This window comes from Channa argus, chromosome 16 (assembly GCF_033026475.1).
Source record: "Channa argus isolate prfri chromosome 16, Channa argus male v1.0, whole genome shotgun sequence".
NCBI classification, from domain to species: domain Eukaryota; kingdom Metazoa; phylum Chordata; class Actinopteri; order Anabantiformes; family Channidae; genus Channa; species Channa argus.
Window position 1 is genome coordinate 14679679 of NC_090212.1, and position 17529 is coordinate 14697207.

At 40.3% G+C, this 17529-nt stretch overlaps 1 protein-coding gene across 4 annotated transcripts; it reads right to left on the bottom strand.

Moving 5' to 3' along the window:
• Positions 1–88: 88 nt before the first annotated feature.
• myo10l1 (myosin X, like 1) lies at positions 89–17354 on the bottom strand. 4 transcript variants are annotated; one of them, XM_067480406.1, is made up of 36 exons: positions 17216–17354; positions 16991–17097; positions 16674–16803; positions 16470–16588; positions 16224–16370; positions 15978–16078; positions 15652–15718; positions 15263–15355; positions 15069–15137; positions 14863–14945; positions 14576–14678; positions 14223–14303; positions 13983–14107; positions 13727–13844; positions 13533–13639; positions 13130–13412; positions 12196–13032; positions 11878–12001; positions 11638–11776; positions 10679–10783; positions 10463–10558; positions 10265–10358; positions 10054–10109; positions 9369–9511; positions 8891–9085; positions 8553–8710; positions 8338–8458; positions 7904–8052; positions 7536–7684; positions 7217–7424; positions 6259–6395; positions 5919–6042; positions 4807–5160; positions 4151–4327; positions 3861–4052; positions 89–2837 (listed from the first exon to the last, which is right to left on the bottom strand). In XM_067480406.1, exons 2-36 carry the CDS (start codon positions 16991–16993, stop codon positions 2733–2735), a joined length of 5292 nt encoding a protein of 1763 aa, XP_067336507.1. In that variant the 5' UTR covers positions 16994–17097; positions 17216–17354; the 3' UTR covers positions 89–2732. The 4 variants fall into 4 exon arrangements, with proteins under 4 accessions (XP_067336507.1, XP_067336506.1, XP_067336505.1 ...); XM_067480405.1 differs by having other exon boundaries at positions 11635–11776; XM_067480404.1 differs by having other exon boundaries at positions 12148–13032.
• Between the last annotated feature and the right edge of the window lie 175 nt (positions 17355–17529).

The window sequence follows — 17529 nt, forward strand, 5'->3', positions numbered from 1 at the left end:
CTGTGAGGCCCCACCATTGTCCCAACAAAACTGTGTTCCTGATGATTTCTACGTTGAAATCTCTCTAATAAAGGTACACAAATGCCCCTTAATATACTAGAGCAATTTATTATTCCTTGTAGTATGGAAAAATGATTTAAAATGGCTTTCAGACTACATTTCTAAATAAATAATACAGACTGTATAGCTGAACAATAGATAAAATATCCAAATTAAAATGGACAAATTATAGTGTTTGATTAGGGTAAAAGGGACACTACACATACATTTCTGCCTGGATTGTTCCAACTGGAGTATTTAAAAAAAGGAATGAGGGGAGGAGAAACCACTGTTGTTAAATACGTCGCCACGTACAGGTCTTCATTATTACAATTATGGAGGGGCCAGAGGATTCAGCTGAACAAAAGTTTTTAATGGAAACAAAAATTGTTTTATGCAGAATATATTTTTTCGTGGAAAAAGCACCTGTTTGGTTATCATGTACAAACAAAAGTCAATGTATAATGTGTGCAGAAATAATAGGGTGTAGTGCCCCTTTAAATGACCTCAGTGCTTCAAAAATCTTGGTTACAGCCCTGTTCGCAGCACTGCAGATAGACAGGACAGTTCTTCATTCACATATATGGCACGGAAAGCAGTAAACTGTAACTGCCTTTAGGGGAAAGATTGAAATTCTTATTGACATAGAAGCTAGTTTGGACACATTAGCTAAGCCCAGATATTTGATATTTACCATCTTTCTTCTAATGGTGGTGTACATGTGGGATGCTTCCGTCTATCTGCAGCGCCACTTTGTCAGGTGGTGGGGACAGAACACTTCACTTTCAGTCGATAAACACAAACACACAAAGCAGTGAGGCCTCTCAGCATTTCCAGTGCACAATTTCCAAGCCCATATCTGCTCCTTTTAGACTATTCAGCATATTTTTCCATAATTATCCTTTCAAAACACACCTTGTAATACATACAGTACAGTAATAATAAACCCCTAACCCTCCATTTAACTCCCGTACCTTTCACTTTAAATCACAATCACAACACCATTGCTTTCAAAGGTTAGTCATGTAAATGCACCTTATTTCCAAAAGAATACAGTTTGTAAAATGACTTCTCTTTTTGCAGTTTCCCTTTTCTTTTTCAACAGTTTGGATTACACCAATGAAACACTCACACACAGCAGCATTCCTGACACAGCACGCCAAGGGTGGTTAAGATAACAGGGGGCATACAATAATAACAGCAGTCTCAGTAATAAAAGTCACATGGTCACAAACAGGTTAGAAACAAAGTCAAAATTGAGTTCTTATGCACGATGTTTTAAGTCACTGATCTCCTCTGTAAAGAAAAGCGAGAACAGCATGAGCAGACAAGGATGTACAGTATTTTATGGCTCTGATTGAACGTTTAGAGTGAATGCAACAGATAACAAAAGTGATAAATTCATCAAACACTATGAAATCATGACCAGTCTCATTATGGCCTGGTGTTTTTACTAGTGCTTTTTTTTCACTGAGTCACATAAAATGGCACAGCCAGTGAATGATGTACAATATTGGCATCATATTCACACATACAGTAATCATTATTAACACCATTCACTTGCATGTATTTTACACAAGAGGTGTCACATTGCATTTGTATGGCATCTATATTCTGTACAGTGCTGCAGCAACTGAAAATTCAATAATAACTTTATAATGTGTGATATACAGTACAAAAAGATACAGGTTGGTTCAGTTTGTGTGTACACGTATGTGAATATACAGTAGATTTATGCTGTTATATGTAGACATAAATAAGGAAATCTATCATCTCGTACTATTCTGGTCGATAATTGTTCTCCTTGTACAGTCAAGTGAGGCTGTTAGCCATGCAAACATTCTCCACATGAAGCCAAACATGAGGAGCTTCCAAATCAAAACCTTTACTCAGTCTTCTCAAGATTATCTACTGTATATGATATTGTTCATAAACATTTAAAGCCACTTCCTTTGGCTGTGTTTTCTTCTTGTGGCCACACAGTGGCACTGACGAGTGAACGAGTGACGAGTACATCAGGCAGGGAGCTCATTCTCCCTTCATGAGTTCTGAAGAAGAATGAATATCGAGTCCTTTTTCTCAGTCACCAATTGATGTAACAAATGTTGCAGATAAAAGACAAGTGAGAAAAACAGAGAGAAAGCAAGCAAGAATAAGAATTCAGCATTCTAACTTAATACCAATAGCAAACAAAGACACAACCAAAGTAACAACGAATGAAGAGAAGAAGAGAGACTGAAGATGGAGGAATGAGAGCTAAGAAAGTGGGGCTTTCTTCTGTCTGGCAGTGCACTATAGGGGCGGTAAAAGGAACCACCTGGGACAGGCTGGGACTGGGTAGCTGAGTTGTGCTTGTTTGTCCGGAGAAGGAAGAGAAGGCAGAGGTTTGGAGTGTGCTTGAACATTTACATGCAGAACTACATCTGGGGGTTATGTGTTTGAAAGGACTGTACCAAAATACATGTTTTCTTTGTCATGCTTTAAATAGATCCCCTAATCCCGATCTAAAATGAAACCCAGGCCAGTAGAGTGTGCGTTTGGTTCCTGTGTCAACTTTTGGCCCTTTGAATTCAGATGTGGGGATTAGCTGGTTGGTTAGATTACCTCCATCTAAACCAACCAACCAACCAACCAACCAACCAACCGATGCAGGGGCTTGAGGCATCCTTTTGGAGCTGACTGGCTGGTGGCGATCACCTGGCCCAGGTGCTGGTGACACTGGTCACAGACATGATGCTGCAACGTTTCTTCACCATCATATTAATGTAAGCCCTCATGATCTTGGTGATCTCGCCGACCTAAAAGAAAATAATGAAAGTAAACACAAAATATTGATCAGTTTGTGTTCTGCATGAGTAAGTCTGCATTATGTATTATTAAGCGCTAAAATGTTGGTCTGTCAGTTGATACACTGCTTTGGTTCACACTGCCTGAAGAATTGACAAGAAATTTGACAATATTACTCCCTAGTGAATGGTGAATCCTAACATATTTGAAAAACCTTTATTCTAGCACTATAGTTAGGTTTAAATGTGTGTTTTTGAGTGACATGTGTATGTTTTACATGTTTTGTTCAGCAAGATAATATTAACAGACGATATACTGACTGCAGTATCACCACCACTAAACTTCACATTTGTACGGTTGGGAGCAATAGTTTGCAACTCCTTATTTAGAAAATGCAAAAAGAAAAACAAAGAACTTTTTTCAACAGATAATTTGATGTAGTTCGAAGTAGTACAAATGTTTTTTCATCAGAAATGTATTTATCAAAGGGCAACGTAAACTTTTGCACGGATTAAATTTTTACTGTTTTATTTTCACAGCATTTTACTAACTATTCCCTCTTTGATAATTTTTATTCCTTTTAATGATGAAAGAACACTAGCTGAATGTGCATTGTTACAATCCTTCAGTCAGTTTAGTGTGTCCGTTTGTAGTTTGCTTCAACTGACATGTCATACACAGTGATGCTCAATAAACGCAGTAAACATAATAAAAATGTTAAGCAGTTAAGCAGTGATGATAAGAAATTATAAGCAGTCAAGATAGTACATGCACAATGGCCAACAACATATACCTGCTAAACATCCACATGTAGGTTTTAACTGCATATTAAACTGTTTTTTTGATTTTTATTAATTTTTGCTAAATCAATTCACCCTTTTTGTTGTACGGGTGTTGCTCTTGGAATTATACATTCAAAATATTTAAAAATGGCAACCTGGACTATAGTAGCATGTGACTGTTCTTCAAAATGACAAAAAACAAACAATTCCCTGGTGAAAAAATTAAAAAAGGTAAAAAAATTCAACTCTCACCAAGGGAGTTTCAAAGAACATTTCCCTCTCGTCCACAATGATTTTGTAGGTGCAGGGCTGTGAAGCCCCAAAGAATGTGATGTGTTCATACTGGAAAGTCTCCAGAGGTTTGGGTTCACCTCGTTTATACACAGACACATTGTCAGCACTCACACCCAACCAGAGATCATGAGGGAAACCACCTTCTTTACACTGCAAAGTGAAGACAGCATGGGAAGGAAATGATTCATCAGACTTGAAAACATGTGAAGTTTTACCGCACCATCTTTCTTCTCTTTGTATTTTCTCACCTCCACGTCAAACAGAGTAGATCCATATCCAGGCCACTCCTTGATAATACTCATGTATTTAAGCATGGCCTGGTGCTGGGGCATCCCCTGCAGCCGGGTCCACTTCTCCAGCACACTGGTCCGTGTGGCAGATGTCTCCTCTTTCACCCACATCTCCAGCATCTGCTCCTCCTCCACCTGCAATGACACACACACACACACACACAAACACACACACACACACACACACACACACACACACACAAACAGATCAGTCAATCAATTAAAGATCTATGAAACTACCACTCAGCCAGAGACTCATTAGACAGAGATCCATACAGCTGTCATTTAGTTAAGCAGGAGAGGTTTTATTTAAAGATATAGAGAAGCCACTGAATGCAAAGATCCACACAAAATCATCTGTCAGGTCAGACCTGTCACACTATCATGTGCTATCATGTGGCAATGATTGGAAACCACAGCTGGAAAAAGACAAAGATTATGTTGCAGCAAAGTGGCCTTTAAAGTAATAAGCTCACCGATGACACATGGCTGCATCATTACATAACTGAATGTTTTCTGCCAGTGACATTATCAGTGGTAATGTTTAAGTACAGGCTGACTTTGTCTGCACTACATATTTTGTAGAGCAACAAGGTGCAAGGTTTTTCCTTCACCTTCTGCTTCTTCAGTGAACCAGTCTTGAAGCTTCTCCTCAGGGTACCATCTAGGAAGCTCGGGGTCTTTCTTTTCTCCAGCACAGGGCCGACAACTCCAGGTACTCCAGGCATCAATTTCCCGTCACCGGCTCCTCCTACCCCACCTCCTCCCGCTCCACCTGCCACCCCCACACCTGGTTTGGTGGAGTGAAGGATGCGATTGCGGAGACGTCCGATCGGATAAACACTTCCCAGATTCCACCCCGCTCGACCTGCCCCGTCGCCATGGAGATACTGGAGCCGTAAAGCAGCAAGATGCTGCAAGGTCTCCTCTGAGGCTGGAAAGTGACCACTTATGAGAGACTCATGAGCCTGACAGAGAAATACAGACAGAGGGAACACATCTCAACTTCAGCAAGGTTTTTAATTGAGAAAGAGAAATATACATCACATGCAATATTTTGAGCTTAGTTTAATTTGAGTGAACTGTACCCCATCAAAAGCGCACACACATACACACAGAGGAAAGGGTGACATTTTAATTAAAAAGTAATTAAATGAGGGATTGCAGGATAAACTGGATAAATAATAAAATTTTTGAATTTGCTGTTTATATAAAAAAACATTTTAGAAAATGGTTCAAACATAAGGAAATTATCCCTTCAATGTGATTTCAGTCTTTAGTCAGCAATTAGTACTTCAAGACTCAAGATTCAAAGTTCAAACTACTTTATTGATACTTTATTGACAGCTGCTCTCCACGTGAACAGTAGAAAAGAAATTAAGAAAGTACCCAGCTAGAGGAGTAAACGTAAATGAAATAAAAACAATAATATTTGTCCATTTGGACTATTTTGTCTATTTAGTCCCCCTCCTTTTTACAGAAGGGGGTGAGTTGCACAATTTAATGGCCTCTGGGAGAAAGGATCTCCTGTGGCGTTCTGTGGAGCACTTGACTGTGATCAGTCTCTGGCTGAAAGTGCTCCTCTGTGCAGCCAGCACTCAGTGGAGTGGGTGGGAGGGATTTTGCAGGATTTAGAGCTGTTCTGGGGGAGAACAGAACCAGCTCTCTTTATTAGTTTGTGACTTTTGGCCTTTTTCTAAATATTTAACTAAACTGTAAGTCTCACCTGTTCAAACATGAAAGCAAACTCCACTCCCTCTTTAGGCATGCTCTCCACATCCAAAAAGCAGTACAGCTTGAAGTAGAGTTTCCATTCTCCTTCCTCCTCCTCTTCTTCACTGCCTGCCAATCTGAAAAACATATAAAGCAGAATCAGGTAGAGGTACAAGGTACAAGGTACAGAATCGTCAACTGAATCACACAGTTTCTTTTAAAATCTATATTTATGCACATTTACAATGTTAAATGAAATCAAGCAGTTAAACTAAATTAATTCTGTACCTAATGCTTGTTTAAAATTGGAACTAAAATGCATTGTAAAGTACAGTACATAGAAAATTAGATACCTTTCAAACTTGGCGAGAACATCTGCCACGATAACTCTGCTCTCCAAAGCTCGGTCTGTGAACGCATTGTGTTCAAACAGAGAGAACAGGTTCTTGCTCTCCTCCATGGCCAGACCTCTGATTAGTTTCTCTACAACCTGCAGCAGCATTATTAAAACATGAATTAGTTTTCAATATTAAGTTAAATTCGGTAAATTATATCTTAAACTGCAACTTAATTTTTTTTTTCTTCCCGCATAAAAGTTTACATGCCCTTATTTTGAAATCACAAAAAAACAGTAAAACACATCCAGAAAATAATTAGTCCATTTTGAATTCATTTATTGATGGGGATGCACCAATATAATTTGCAATATTTTATTAGAGTTAGATTTGCTTCCCCTTTCATTGAAACAACATACAAGGGGATGCAAACTTAACCCTAAACCTAAGATGATAACAAAGCACCTTTATAAAAAAGTGCATAAAACAGTTAAATAGTAAAATACTCAAAACTATATCAATGCAAAAGTTTGCATCCCCCTTGATAGATTAACTTTAATTAATTTCTGATTAAGGAACCTTGTAGCAGCTCTATGTGGATTAAATGTTGATTAAATATGTTGATGAAAAAAAAATCTTTATTTTGCTTTTTCTGCCTTTTCAAAAAAAGGAGATGCAAACTTTTGCACCTAACTGTTTGCTTTTTAATACATTTGAATGCTATACTATTTTTCTACATCTTGAATTCAAAAGAATGAAGACATTTCCCTTTTAATGTCATTTGTCTAAAAAAAGGGGACAAAAAGGAAGGAGGAACACAAAAATTGGGACACAGCATTGGTGACACTAGTGACACATACAGAGGAACCTTTAGCAACTCTGTATTAATATTATTAGTTGAGAAGAGCTTGTGCAGGTGTACTGAAAAGTGCTTGTACTTCTGTGTGTGTGTGTGTGTGTGTGGGTTGACATGCACCTCTCCAGCTGTGGTGTGTGAATTGATGGAGATTTTGCAGGAGCCTCCCCCATGGCAGTAGACGGTGGTGCTCATCTCCTGTCTTACCAGCAGGGCACCGATCTCCTCCTGAGAGGGAACAAACTCACGAGTCTTGGTCTTTTTTAGGGATTCCCCGATGAAAGTGGCATAGCGCTCGATCTCTGTGCCAGGATAACGCTCGCGTACCCTGAGCCACAAATATTTAATTATTACAACATCATTCAATAAATATTAAATCAGAAAAAGAACATATTTACTGAAGACACACCTACACTCACACACATAAACACTCACACACCTCTTGAGGTGGAAGCGGAGGTATCTGAGGATAGCTCGACTTGGTAGGAAGGTGCAGCTCATGCAGGTGAGCAGGTGCCAGTGTGCTCGATTGGCTGGGCTGTTTGGCTGAGGCACATGATTGGTCTGCTTGATCACCTGACAGTATACCTGAAGAACAGAAAAATAGAGGGGATTACTCAGCAAATCAATGCCAGACAAATATATCAAAACCTACAGAGACTTGCAGACACAACATGGTGAACTAACAAAGTGAATCATCCTATTTTGTTAAATAGGAAAACTCTGATCAGTTTGCTATGTAAACTAAAGCCAGTTGTCGGGATTAGAGCAGCAAGTAAAAAAGAACTTGGGCGACAAATAAAGTACCTCATCCCTGAGAGGGCGCAGGTCCTGGCAGGTTTGCAGGATGCCCTGAATGATGGGCACTGTGTCTGCCAAAGTCTCCATTTCCTGCAGCGAGTTGAAAACTCGCACTGCCTCATCCTGCAGACTGGCATAGCCCTGTTGCCTTTGTACTTTATGCAGAAAGACGAAAAAGAAGAAAAGGTTGACATGAAAAATGTTGATACAATTATATTTAAAGGACCTTTTAGAGAACCAAACATTTCTGTCAGACTGCAGCATCTGTCTTCTACATCTTTTACATTATTGTAGGCTGGAGTACACGTTACTGATTTACTGAAAGCTGAATCTTAAGTTGTACGAGGAAACTAATATCTTTGGTGAGCAAAGAAAGCAAAGACATGCACAATACAAAATGAGAATGAAAAAGACGAGGGGAGGAAGGAGTTGCTGCTTACGGCTGGTGACCTCTCCATAAGGGAGTGGCAGCAGTGGGGAGTGCAGAGGATGCTGAGTGTATCTGAGGATGGGGTTCCTCCTGTACATCTGTTCCACTATGTCTGGGTTTACACTGTTCTCCTGAGAGGATACAAAGAAGCCAAAGTCATTTTCAAGCAGAGAATTTGTCAGTGGATTAAAAGCTTCCTGTGTCTTTGTGCATTTGTTCTTTTACCTTGATGTCTCTGATGAGCTGCAGAGTTGGAGTTTCAATGGGGGTCTTGCTGTCTATGACTCCCTGTATAGCAGCTGTCCACCTCATGGCCTCATTCAGCATCTTAGTATAAAGGCGATAAGAGTGTTTCCTCCCGTACACTATAATGTTCCAGTAGCCTGTAAAAAGAGGATTTCAGCATTTCCTGTTTGAAATAAAATGATTTATACTGGAGAAACAAATGTAGCTGATGGAAACTCAGTTACTGGCACAGTAGTGTCTTTAGTCCCTAAGCTTCTCTATCTAATCCTCAATTACACCTGCCCTTTCTGCCTCCTCCCCATTTTCTCTCTCCTCACCTGTCTCCCTGTGCACTCGTTCATCGGGCTGAATGACGGAGCAGAGGGAGTTAAGGACCAGAGTTCCCATCTTGGAGGAGTTTCTTTCTGAACTCTTGTAGTAATCCAGGGAGTTGTGGGTCAAGACAAACCAGCGCTTCTTCAGCTTCAGGGAGGTGCTCTTAGCATTCGTCTTCATCTCCTTTTGGAGCCACCCTGAAAGATGATGAGAAAGGAGAAAAGAGAGCAGGGAAAGGGGGGGAGGGGAATTTACTGAAAGAAAAGTGTTGGGCTATCATTTAGTTTCCCTAAGGCCACAATTTCTCAGTTTGGATTTCATAGTTCTCAGAATCATGTTGAGATGTACGTCACAGACTTTGAATACAATTTACAGTCTTATATAATCATTTGGCACATTTTGGCATTTGTATTTGAAAAGGCACATAAACTATATACAGTATCAAGTGATCTTTATATGGAACACAGTTTTATGTCTCACCTCTGACTAGGAATTCCTGCCCGTCGATCCTGGCATCTCCTTTGGGTTTCTGCAGCAGACTGATCCAGTGGTGCATCTCCTCTGGTGTGTCACTGTTGCAGTGGATCACACGGTTTGCCGTAATGATGACAAAGGAATTGGGCCTGTAGAGGTTAAGTGAAATTTAAAACAGTCCTCGTTCGGGTACCTTAGGATTGTCTAGCTTGTACAGTGTAATTAAAATAGACACATGATGGTACAGTACATTGGGTTGTGACAAATACTTAAATAGGTTACATGTCCCATTTGTAGCTGATCCATTTGATTCAGAGCAAATCAGGAAGGTTGTTTTTTTCAGTAGCCAATGTAGTCTTTGATTCAAAGTATTAAGGAGCCTCTCTGGGTGAATTGTTAATTATTATGTTCTCACAAATTCCTCACACATACCTTAGTAACTATTGGATTTTGTGTGCCTCATTGCAAAGTGTCAGATATATTTAATTATTTATATTGAAATGTCAGCTAGAATAATTTGAGATTGTGTTGATGAAACATAAACACTTAACTGTCATGAAACAGTGGGGTTGTGCTAAATACAGCAGGAAAACAACATCTTCATAACAGCCAAATAATAAAAGACTCTCTTGCTTTTATTTTATTTTCAAGTGAATTAGCACTTTCCCTTTTGTTGAATTGTCCAACTCACCGATCAGGGTTGTCTGATGCACAGACAGAGTCAATCAGCCCAACGTCAAGAGTTCCCTGTAAGAGGAAAGACAGCAGAAATCGAGAATGACATACATCATTCTGGTGCACTGTGACATGTCAGAGTGATGATAATTCATTGCTGAAGTCATCTTTATTGTACATAATTGTTGACAGTGAAGTAGAAATGTAATTATTAAAAAGCGACTGACCACAGCATTCTTTGGATTGGCCTGTTCATGGGACATCTCCAGCAGCTGTTCAGGTGTGCACACACGCACCTTACTGAGGACATTAAACCACCCACTGCACGCGAAAAGAGAGACATTGACACAGCTTAGAATACATAAATCCACTCAGATAAGTGTTTTTATTTACTGCATTATCACTGCGTAATATCTCCTTTGCACCTTGCATCCTCTGGTGACTCAGCAAACACCTGATAGGTCCTCTCATCTGTCACAATGTTCAGAGCGTTTTCTTTTTCATGATTATCTACTATCTCCCTGTTAAAAATAAAACAGTACATTTGTCTGAAGAACGCTGCCGATGTCTAGACGAAAAAAACTTTGAATAAAAGATTGTGTGTTTTTTTTTTTTGCACCAAAGCTTGATATAAATCTTACTTGGCTGCTCGGATGTCGATGGTTCCCTTTAGCTTTTCCTCGCTGTCGTTGTCGTAGTACATCAACTTGTTGTCTCTCAGTACAAACCAACGCATCTTCCAGTTTCTGAAGTTAAATAAGACACAATGAAACACAACACAATTCAGTCTATACATTATAAAGGTGTGTTTGGAATACAAAATAAATTAGCTTTTTTTAAAAGTAAAACACTTCTATTATAAAAATACAAGCATCTGAGGGTGGAAGCATGTATTCAAAAAAATCTAATTTTTATTGCAAGGTTTAATATTTATATGTAGTTGTAGTTTTGGAATAATCTTTATAAAATCTATTTTGCTACTAAACAGCATGCAGGCTGAATTACATTTCCTGAAAAGGAAATCATTAATTTTTACTCTTTACTCATCTACAGCATTTTAAATAACTTAGCCAACTAAGGCTAATAAAAGTATTAAAAATGGAACAGTACATCAGCTTGTGTAGGAGACTGTAGTTTTCCAGTCCTGCAGAGGGTTTAAAGCTTCAAGTTACTCAAATACCCCAGATGTTTCAAACTGAACACAGGACTATATTTAGCAACACTTGATCCTGGTTGTACAAATATAAAGAGAGACCTATGCCAATTGATCTTTTTAACAATCAAGCAATGGTGCAACATCTAGCTAAATTGTCAATTTCATGCAGAATGGAATTGCTGCTACATAAAAACTGTCAACTTAACTTTTCGAAAGATGTGTATTTAGATACATTTAAAGTTTTTCTACTTTTTAAGGGATTCTGATGGATTAAAGAATCTTATTAAACCATGGACATAGGCATAGTTATTCAACTGAACATTTTTAAACTACCGGTGCTTGATTCTCACATCATCGTCGTCACATCATGTATTGTACATCCAGCAGAGATGTGGTGCAGAGCTACATAGCATGCGATCCATACTCAGTAATAACTACAACAACCTCCGAGAGAGAGTGGAGAGGCCTCCTCCTTTTTTGTAGAGCCATCCAGACTTGAGAGACTCCTGCTTTGACCGGAACCACATGAAGGTCTCATCTTTTAACACACACCAGCGCCTCCTCCATGGGATCATCAGGCCAGCTGAGATCAGAGAAGACAATGACATAAAATTAAAATGCTGGAGATGGTTTAACATTAAATGAGACACTGATCTATTCAAAAAGCAGATTAAATACACTCACCCTTCATGTAGAGGTAGCCGTGGAAATATGGCGGTCCATTGCCATTAAGCAAAGTCACTCTGCCATTAGTCACTTCTTCGTCAGTGTCCATCATGCCATCATGCTCATCGTCACTGTCGGCATACTGGAACAGCAGTACCATAAGTTAATACTTTATTTTAAAAACTCATTATCTGGTAAATGTCTACACTACTGTATCATATTACTTTACAAGGTTTTGTAACTTGAAGTTTAAAAAAAAGTAAAATTTTAACATATAGCTGCTCATACATATCTGTGTGCACGCATGTGAAGATGCATGTGAGTGTGTGTCCTCACAGAGTCAGAGCTGCCTCTGTAGGACTCGATACTGGCGTTGGTGCAGGTCGACTTCCTCGGGTGCTCCTCGTCCGTCACAGCAGTGCTCCCGCGGTTGCTCCCGGATACAGAGCTGTCGTCTCCAGCAGTGACAGACCCCTCCTCTTCCTCTTGGTCATAGTCTGACTCGGTGTCGGCCGGCATGCTGTAGATTGGTTCCTCACCATCCACCAGGCTCTCCACCATGCTCACCTTCCTTTCTGGCTCTTTCTTATCCAGCTCTTCTGGAGGAGGTGGAGGTGGTGGAGAGACAGCAGAGCCATTTCCAGGTGAAGGGAGAGGGGGAGGGGGAGGAATTCCAGCAACAGGCACACTCTCTGTAGGCAGTTGAGGTGGAGGAGGTGGTGCAGGAGGCACTGTTCCCTCTGCAAAGGCGGGTGGAGGAGGAGGGAGTTGGGCAAATATTTCCTGATCCATCTGAGCATCTGTTTCCGCAGGAGGAGGGAAGTCAGGGAGAGGAATGCATTCCTCCTCGGCGTGAAAGCCCTCGTCTACCTCCTCTTCTCTGGACGCACCTCTGGTAGCACTCGCCGGTTTTGGGGTTTTCACCTCTGCAGCAGGTTTAGCTCCGACCGCTCCCAGTGATGGATCCACACCTCCGAAGTTCAGGAGGTCAATGAGCTCCGTGGCCTTGCGTGACGCCTCTTTCTTCATCCGTTTCAGCTCAGCATCCCGGCGCAGCTGCAGCTCCTGTTTGGAGGATTCACACAGCTGTGACACTCCATCCTCTCTCTTCTTCTGCAAGCGTTCTATTTCTCGCTCCAGCTGCAAGATCTCCTCCATTTGCCTGGCCTCATCCTGGAAAGGAAAAGAAGGGAACTGACATTAAGCAGTGAATTAAACATACTAGGTTTTAAAGTTTTTTAACAGAAGCAGACGGAGAAGCAGCAATCACCTCTGATGATTTAGCTGTTTTCTCTGCTCCTTCACTCGCTTTCTCCTGCTGGCCTTCACCCGGTGCTTTGTTCTCCTCCTCCTCTTTCTTCCTCTGTTCTTCCTGGGTTTTCCTCTTTTCCTCTCTGAGTTTCCGAACACGAGCACGTGCCACCTGGCCTCGTCTGTGTTTCTGCAGCACCAGAGCTGCCTTGCGTTGCTTCACAAACCGCCTGCGTTGGATATGCTTTCGAAAGTGTTTCTGGAGGGTAACGACACTTGCCCGTAAATGCTTAAAGTGCTTTCTGTGGACAAAATGGCAATACACATAGGACATGTTGACTTAGAGCTGGCACCTACACGTGTCAGTGTCACTGAGCATACAAAAAGAGCTAAAATTTCTTTTCCTAATGGAAGGGTCTTACTTGGCCGAGAATGTAAGTAGGTGAGCTCGGATTATCATGGCAGCTCGTTGTCTGACTTCATCCCTGTCTTTCTCTAAACACTGCTCCAGGGACTCTTTCATAAACACCTACAGAACAATGTTAAAGCTGTCAGATACACAGTAATGTGTAGAAACATGCAATTATGTTTAGATAATGATTAAAATAATAAACACCTTTGTTTTCCCTAACTGCCACTCTTTCTTGGTCTTGTCATATTTGATTAGAAGGTCTGTGCTCCTCTTTTTATCATCTCCAGCTGCTGGTACTTTTTCTTTCAGAATTATCTTATACCTGGAGAAACAATATGGGAGACAACAAAGAGAAATAGCACCAAATTAAATAGTGGGAAAAAAATACAGGCAATTCATTAAAAAGAAATCAATTCAAAGACACAAAAACTGAGGTGGATTATGACTTAGAAATGTTTACCGGGAGAAGAAGTCTTTAAAAGTTCTGCGGACCGGAAACCCAGCACGGCGGATCTTCACAGTCTCCAACATCCCAGAATACCTCAGCTGATTCAGGACGACCTCTGGGTCAAACTCACTTGACTTCTGCAAGTGAATAAAGGAAGCTTTAAGAATAAAGTTGTACTTTTTGAGATGATTCGCTGTCATGTGCTGGGATCGCTTTACTGGGAGTTTGAGAACGGGTGAAACAAAAACCGACCTTTTCCATGTTGGGTTTAATACAGCGAATGAAGAAAGGGTTGGATACGCTCAGAGTGGCCATGAGAGCATGAAGGGAGTCCTGAAGAGACCAAGGAGGAGCATTTATTAAACTGTTACAGCATTGTTGCCATAGGACATATGATAAATAATAGTTATATGTAGGAAAAACACTTGAAAACGGTCGTTTGAGTGGTTGTATGTCCTAATAGAGCTGAAACGGTTAATTCAACAGATTCACACTTTTATACACCTTTTTGGACAAAAAAAAATAACTCAGACCTTTAGACCCTCTACTGTGATTTGCTTTTTATGTTAACTATTCTTCAATAATTGTAAGTATCAGTCACTCACCCTGAACTGGGAGCTAACAGTAGGTTTGCGTCTGGCTGTTCCCATCTTCTCCTCATTGTTCCTGCTGCCAACTTTCTCAAACAAGTCATAGATGAAGTCCAGTCTGAGAAGCAACAGACACATGATGTATTACATCTTTACATATACAGTAGTGTAGGGGATGTAGCTGGAAATATTAGCTGGGTATATCTGCAGTACAAATGAAGACAAATGTATTTAAATTAATTTCAAGTGTGAAGAAATTTCACAATATTTTGAGGTTTCTTCACTGGAATCTCATTTCTGACCTGCTGTCTTTGAGCATGTTCAGGATATCATCCCTGAAAGTGTCTCTGTTCTTCTCCAGGATCCCTCGAGCATCATACAGCACCTGGCAAAGACAGACAGGCTTATTATAAACCCCCCAGACTTCACAGTTTACACAATTCACAGACACAGATATACACATTTTCTGACCTTTTGACACTTTCTATTAAGCTAAAACATAACTCACCTCCCCTGCATAATGTTTGATACCAAACTGATGATCAGCAAGTCTGGGCTTGACATAGTATGGGTTTGTCTGCACCAAACAGCAAAAAGCACAACAAAAAACTAAAATGTAATGTAGCATTTAACAGTGGTATAGCAGCTCAGCATTTTGTGAGTCATGCATTAAAGGTATGAATTAATTTGTGAACAGCTCACAGAGTGCCTGCTGTGCAACTTCTCCAGCAGAGTGAAGTCTGTTCCTTTGGGGAATCGACTCTCTTCATTCACTAGCGCCAACAAGCCCAGTTTCTAAGAGAGAGGAAAACATGTTATTGCGTTGGTGTTTTGAAATTAGCACTGCTTTCTAAGACTTCAGCCCAGTATTATTAGATCAGTTTCCAAAAAGCAGCTATGGCACGTGTCCAACAGAGCTCTTAAATGGGAGGGAAGCTTTTATTCTAACCTGCTACCACCAAACTGTGATCAAAAAAAGTCTGTTAGGTTTGAAAGTTAGGAATGAAAGTGGAAAGTCTGGGCTGGGGTTTTAATTTTTTTGCATAGAAGATATTAAAGTCTAGAGGTAAAAAGACATATCAACTTCTTACCTTTTCTATAAGATCAAGACATTCTGCATTGTCCATCCAGTCTATGGCCTCCCACTGAACCCCCTCTCTGTGGACAGCAAATCAAACAACTGTGCACAAAAAGCTGGTGTACAGTTGTACTTTAACTTTCTAGTACTACATAATCTGTAAATACTCAACAAATCACTGGTCAAACAAAATCTGAAACAAACTGGATGTTGCTCCTTAAAAAAGGACAATAAAGTTGTATTCAACACTCTCTTGGCATGAAGTCAGTAAACTAAAACATGAATTCACCAACTAACTGAAAGTGAGTCTTTATATATGGGTTGTATAGATATATTTACCTGTTGTAGTCTAGTTGCTCTAGGGAGAAGATGTGCTTGTTGAAGTACTCCTGGAGTTTCTCATTGGCATAGTTGATATTAAACTGCTCAAATCGATTCACCTGGAAGCAGGTGGACACACGTTATGTGTACACATCTGCATCTGGTTTGCACTAGCCTGTCTGTGTCGATGAGTAAAATTCGTAAAAGTGCTAATAAAACATAGAAGATTTGAGTAAGGGTCAAATAAAAGCTTAAAGTTCTGACCTCAAAATTCTCAAACCCAAAAATGTCAAGGATGCCAACTGATTTGAAGTTTTCCTTCCCTTTAATTTTCTGATTGATCTTGAGGATGATCCAGGAGAAACACTGGGAATATAACGCCATGGCAACAGAGTCCCGGGAATCGACAGCCTGTACGAATGAAACGGAAACCCACAGGTGTGGGAGTGTGTTGGGGAGAGGCAAAGCTCGATCTACATATGGTGAATACATATATACCTATATATATACCTGCTCTATAGTGAGTGGGGAGCAGATTTCCTCTCCTCTAAGTATTATGGAGCGCTGAGTCAGGACTTCAGACAGCTGGAAAGCATCCAGGCCTAGCAGCTCACTGGCATTACTGACCACTGCAAACACAAAAGTGTGTTATACTTCCACAGTTTTTCAATCTTTCATTTTTTCTTACTTGCTTCACATGAGGCATTCACTGACCTTGTTTGGTGGTGATCTGGGCTCCTCCTGCCAGCATGAACTCGATGTTGCCGAGCTGTAAGACGCCTGACAGCAGCTTAAACATATCTCTGATCTCCTCCTCTGTGAACTCGAGCACCTTCAGCGCCTCCTACACACAGAAACACACCCAGAGGGATCAGGGCAATGCTGGCACTGTAGGATGCTTGTATTTCGGTCTTTAAGGTCTCAGTGAAAAATGATCAAAATATTGCAACAGTTGATTTATCTTGGTTTACTTATACTTCAAGGTGCAATGACAAATACCGTAAAAAAAAGAGTAATGTATTGAAACTCACCATAACACTGTTAAACAGTTCTTTGTCATTCAGGCTCTTGTCCTTCAGACATCCTGATTGGCTGAGGTAGTGGTAAGATTCAGCAGGGTCCTCTAGGAAGTAGAGGCCTGGCAGAGAAACACGTGAAATCAGTTTGAAACTCGGGATTAAACTCAGTAATACATTATTTCAGTGGGGAAATCAACACATACTGATAGGTGAATGTATTCAAAGAGCTTTTCTTACTTTTATGCTCTTTGTTAGCTCCTGCCAGCAGAGCATAGAAGATGTGATAGTTTCGTTCTCCAGGGTTTTGTCGAACCACTCGATTCTACAGCAAAATCAATGCGGCAAAGCCTCTATTAACAATTCATTATGATTCAATATGTAAGACAAACAAGTCAGCACTGACAAATATGAGTTTGACATAAGCATGCTGTAGCTCCAGACACGGTTACCTTTTCCAGTAAATCTGAAAGGTAGACTGTCAAGGAAACATCTTTTTATTGTGCCCTTACAGTAAGCATCATATGCAGAAAATATTAATATGTCTGACTCAA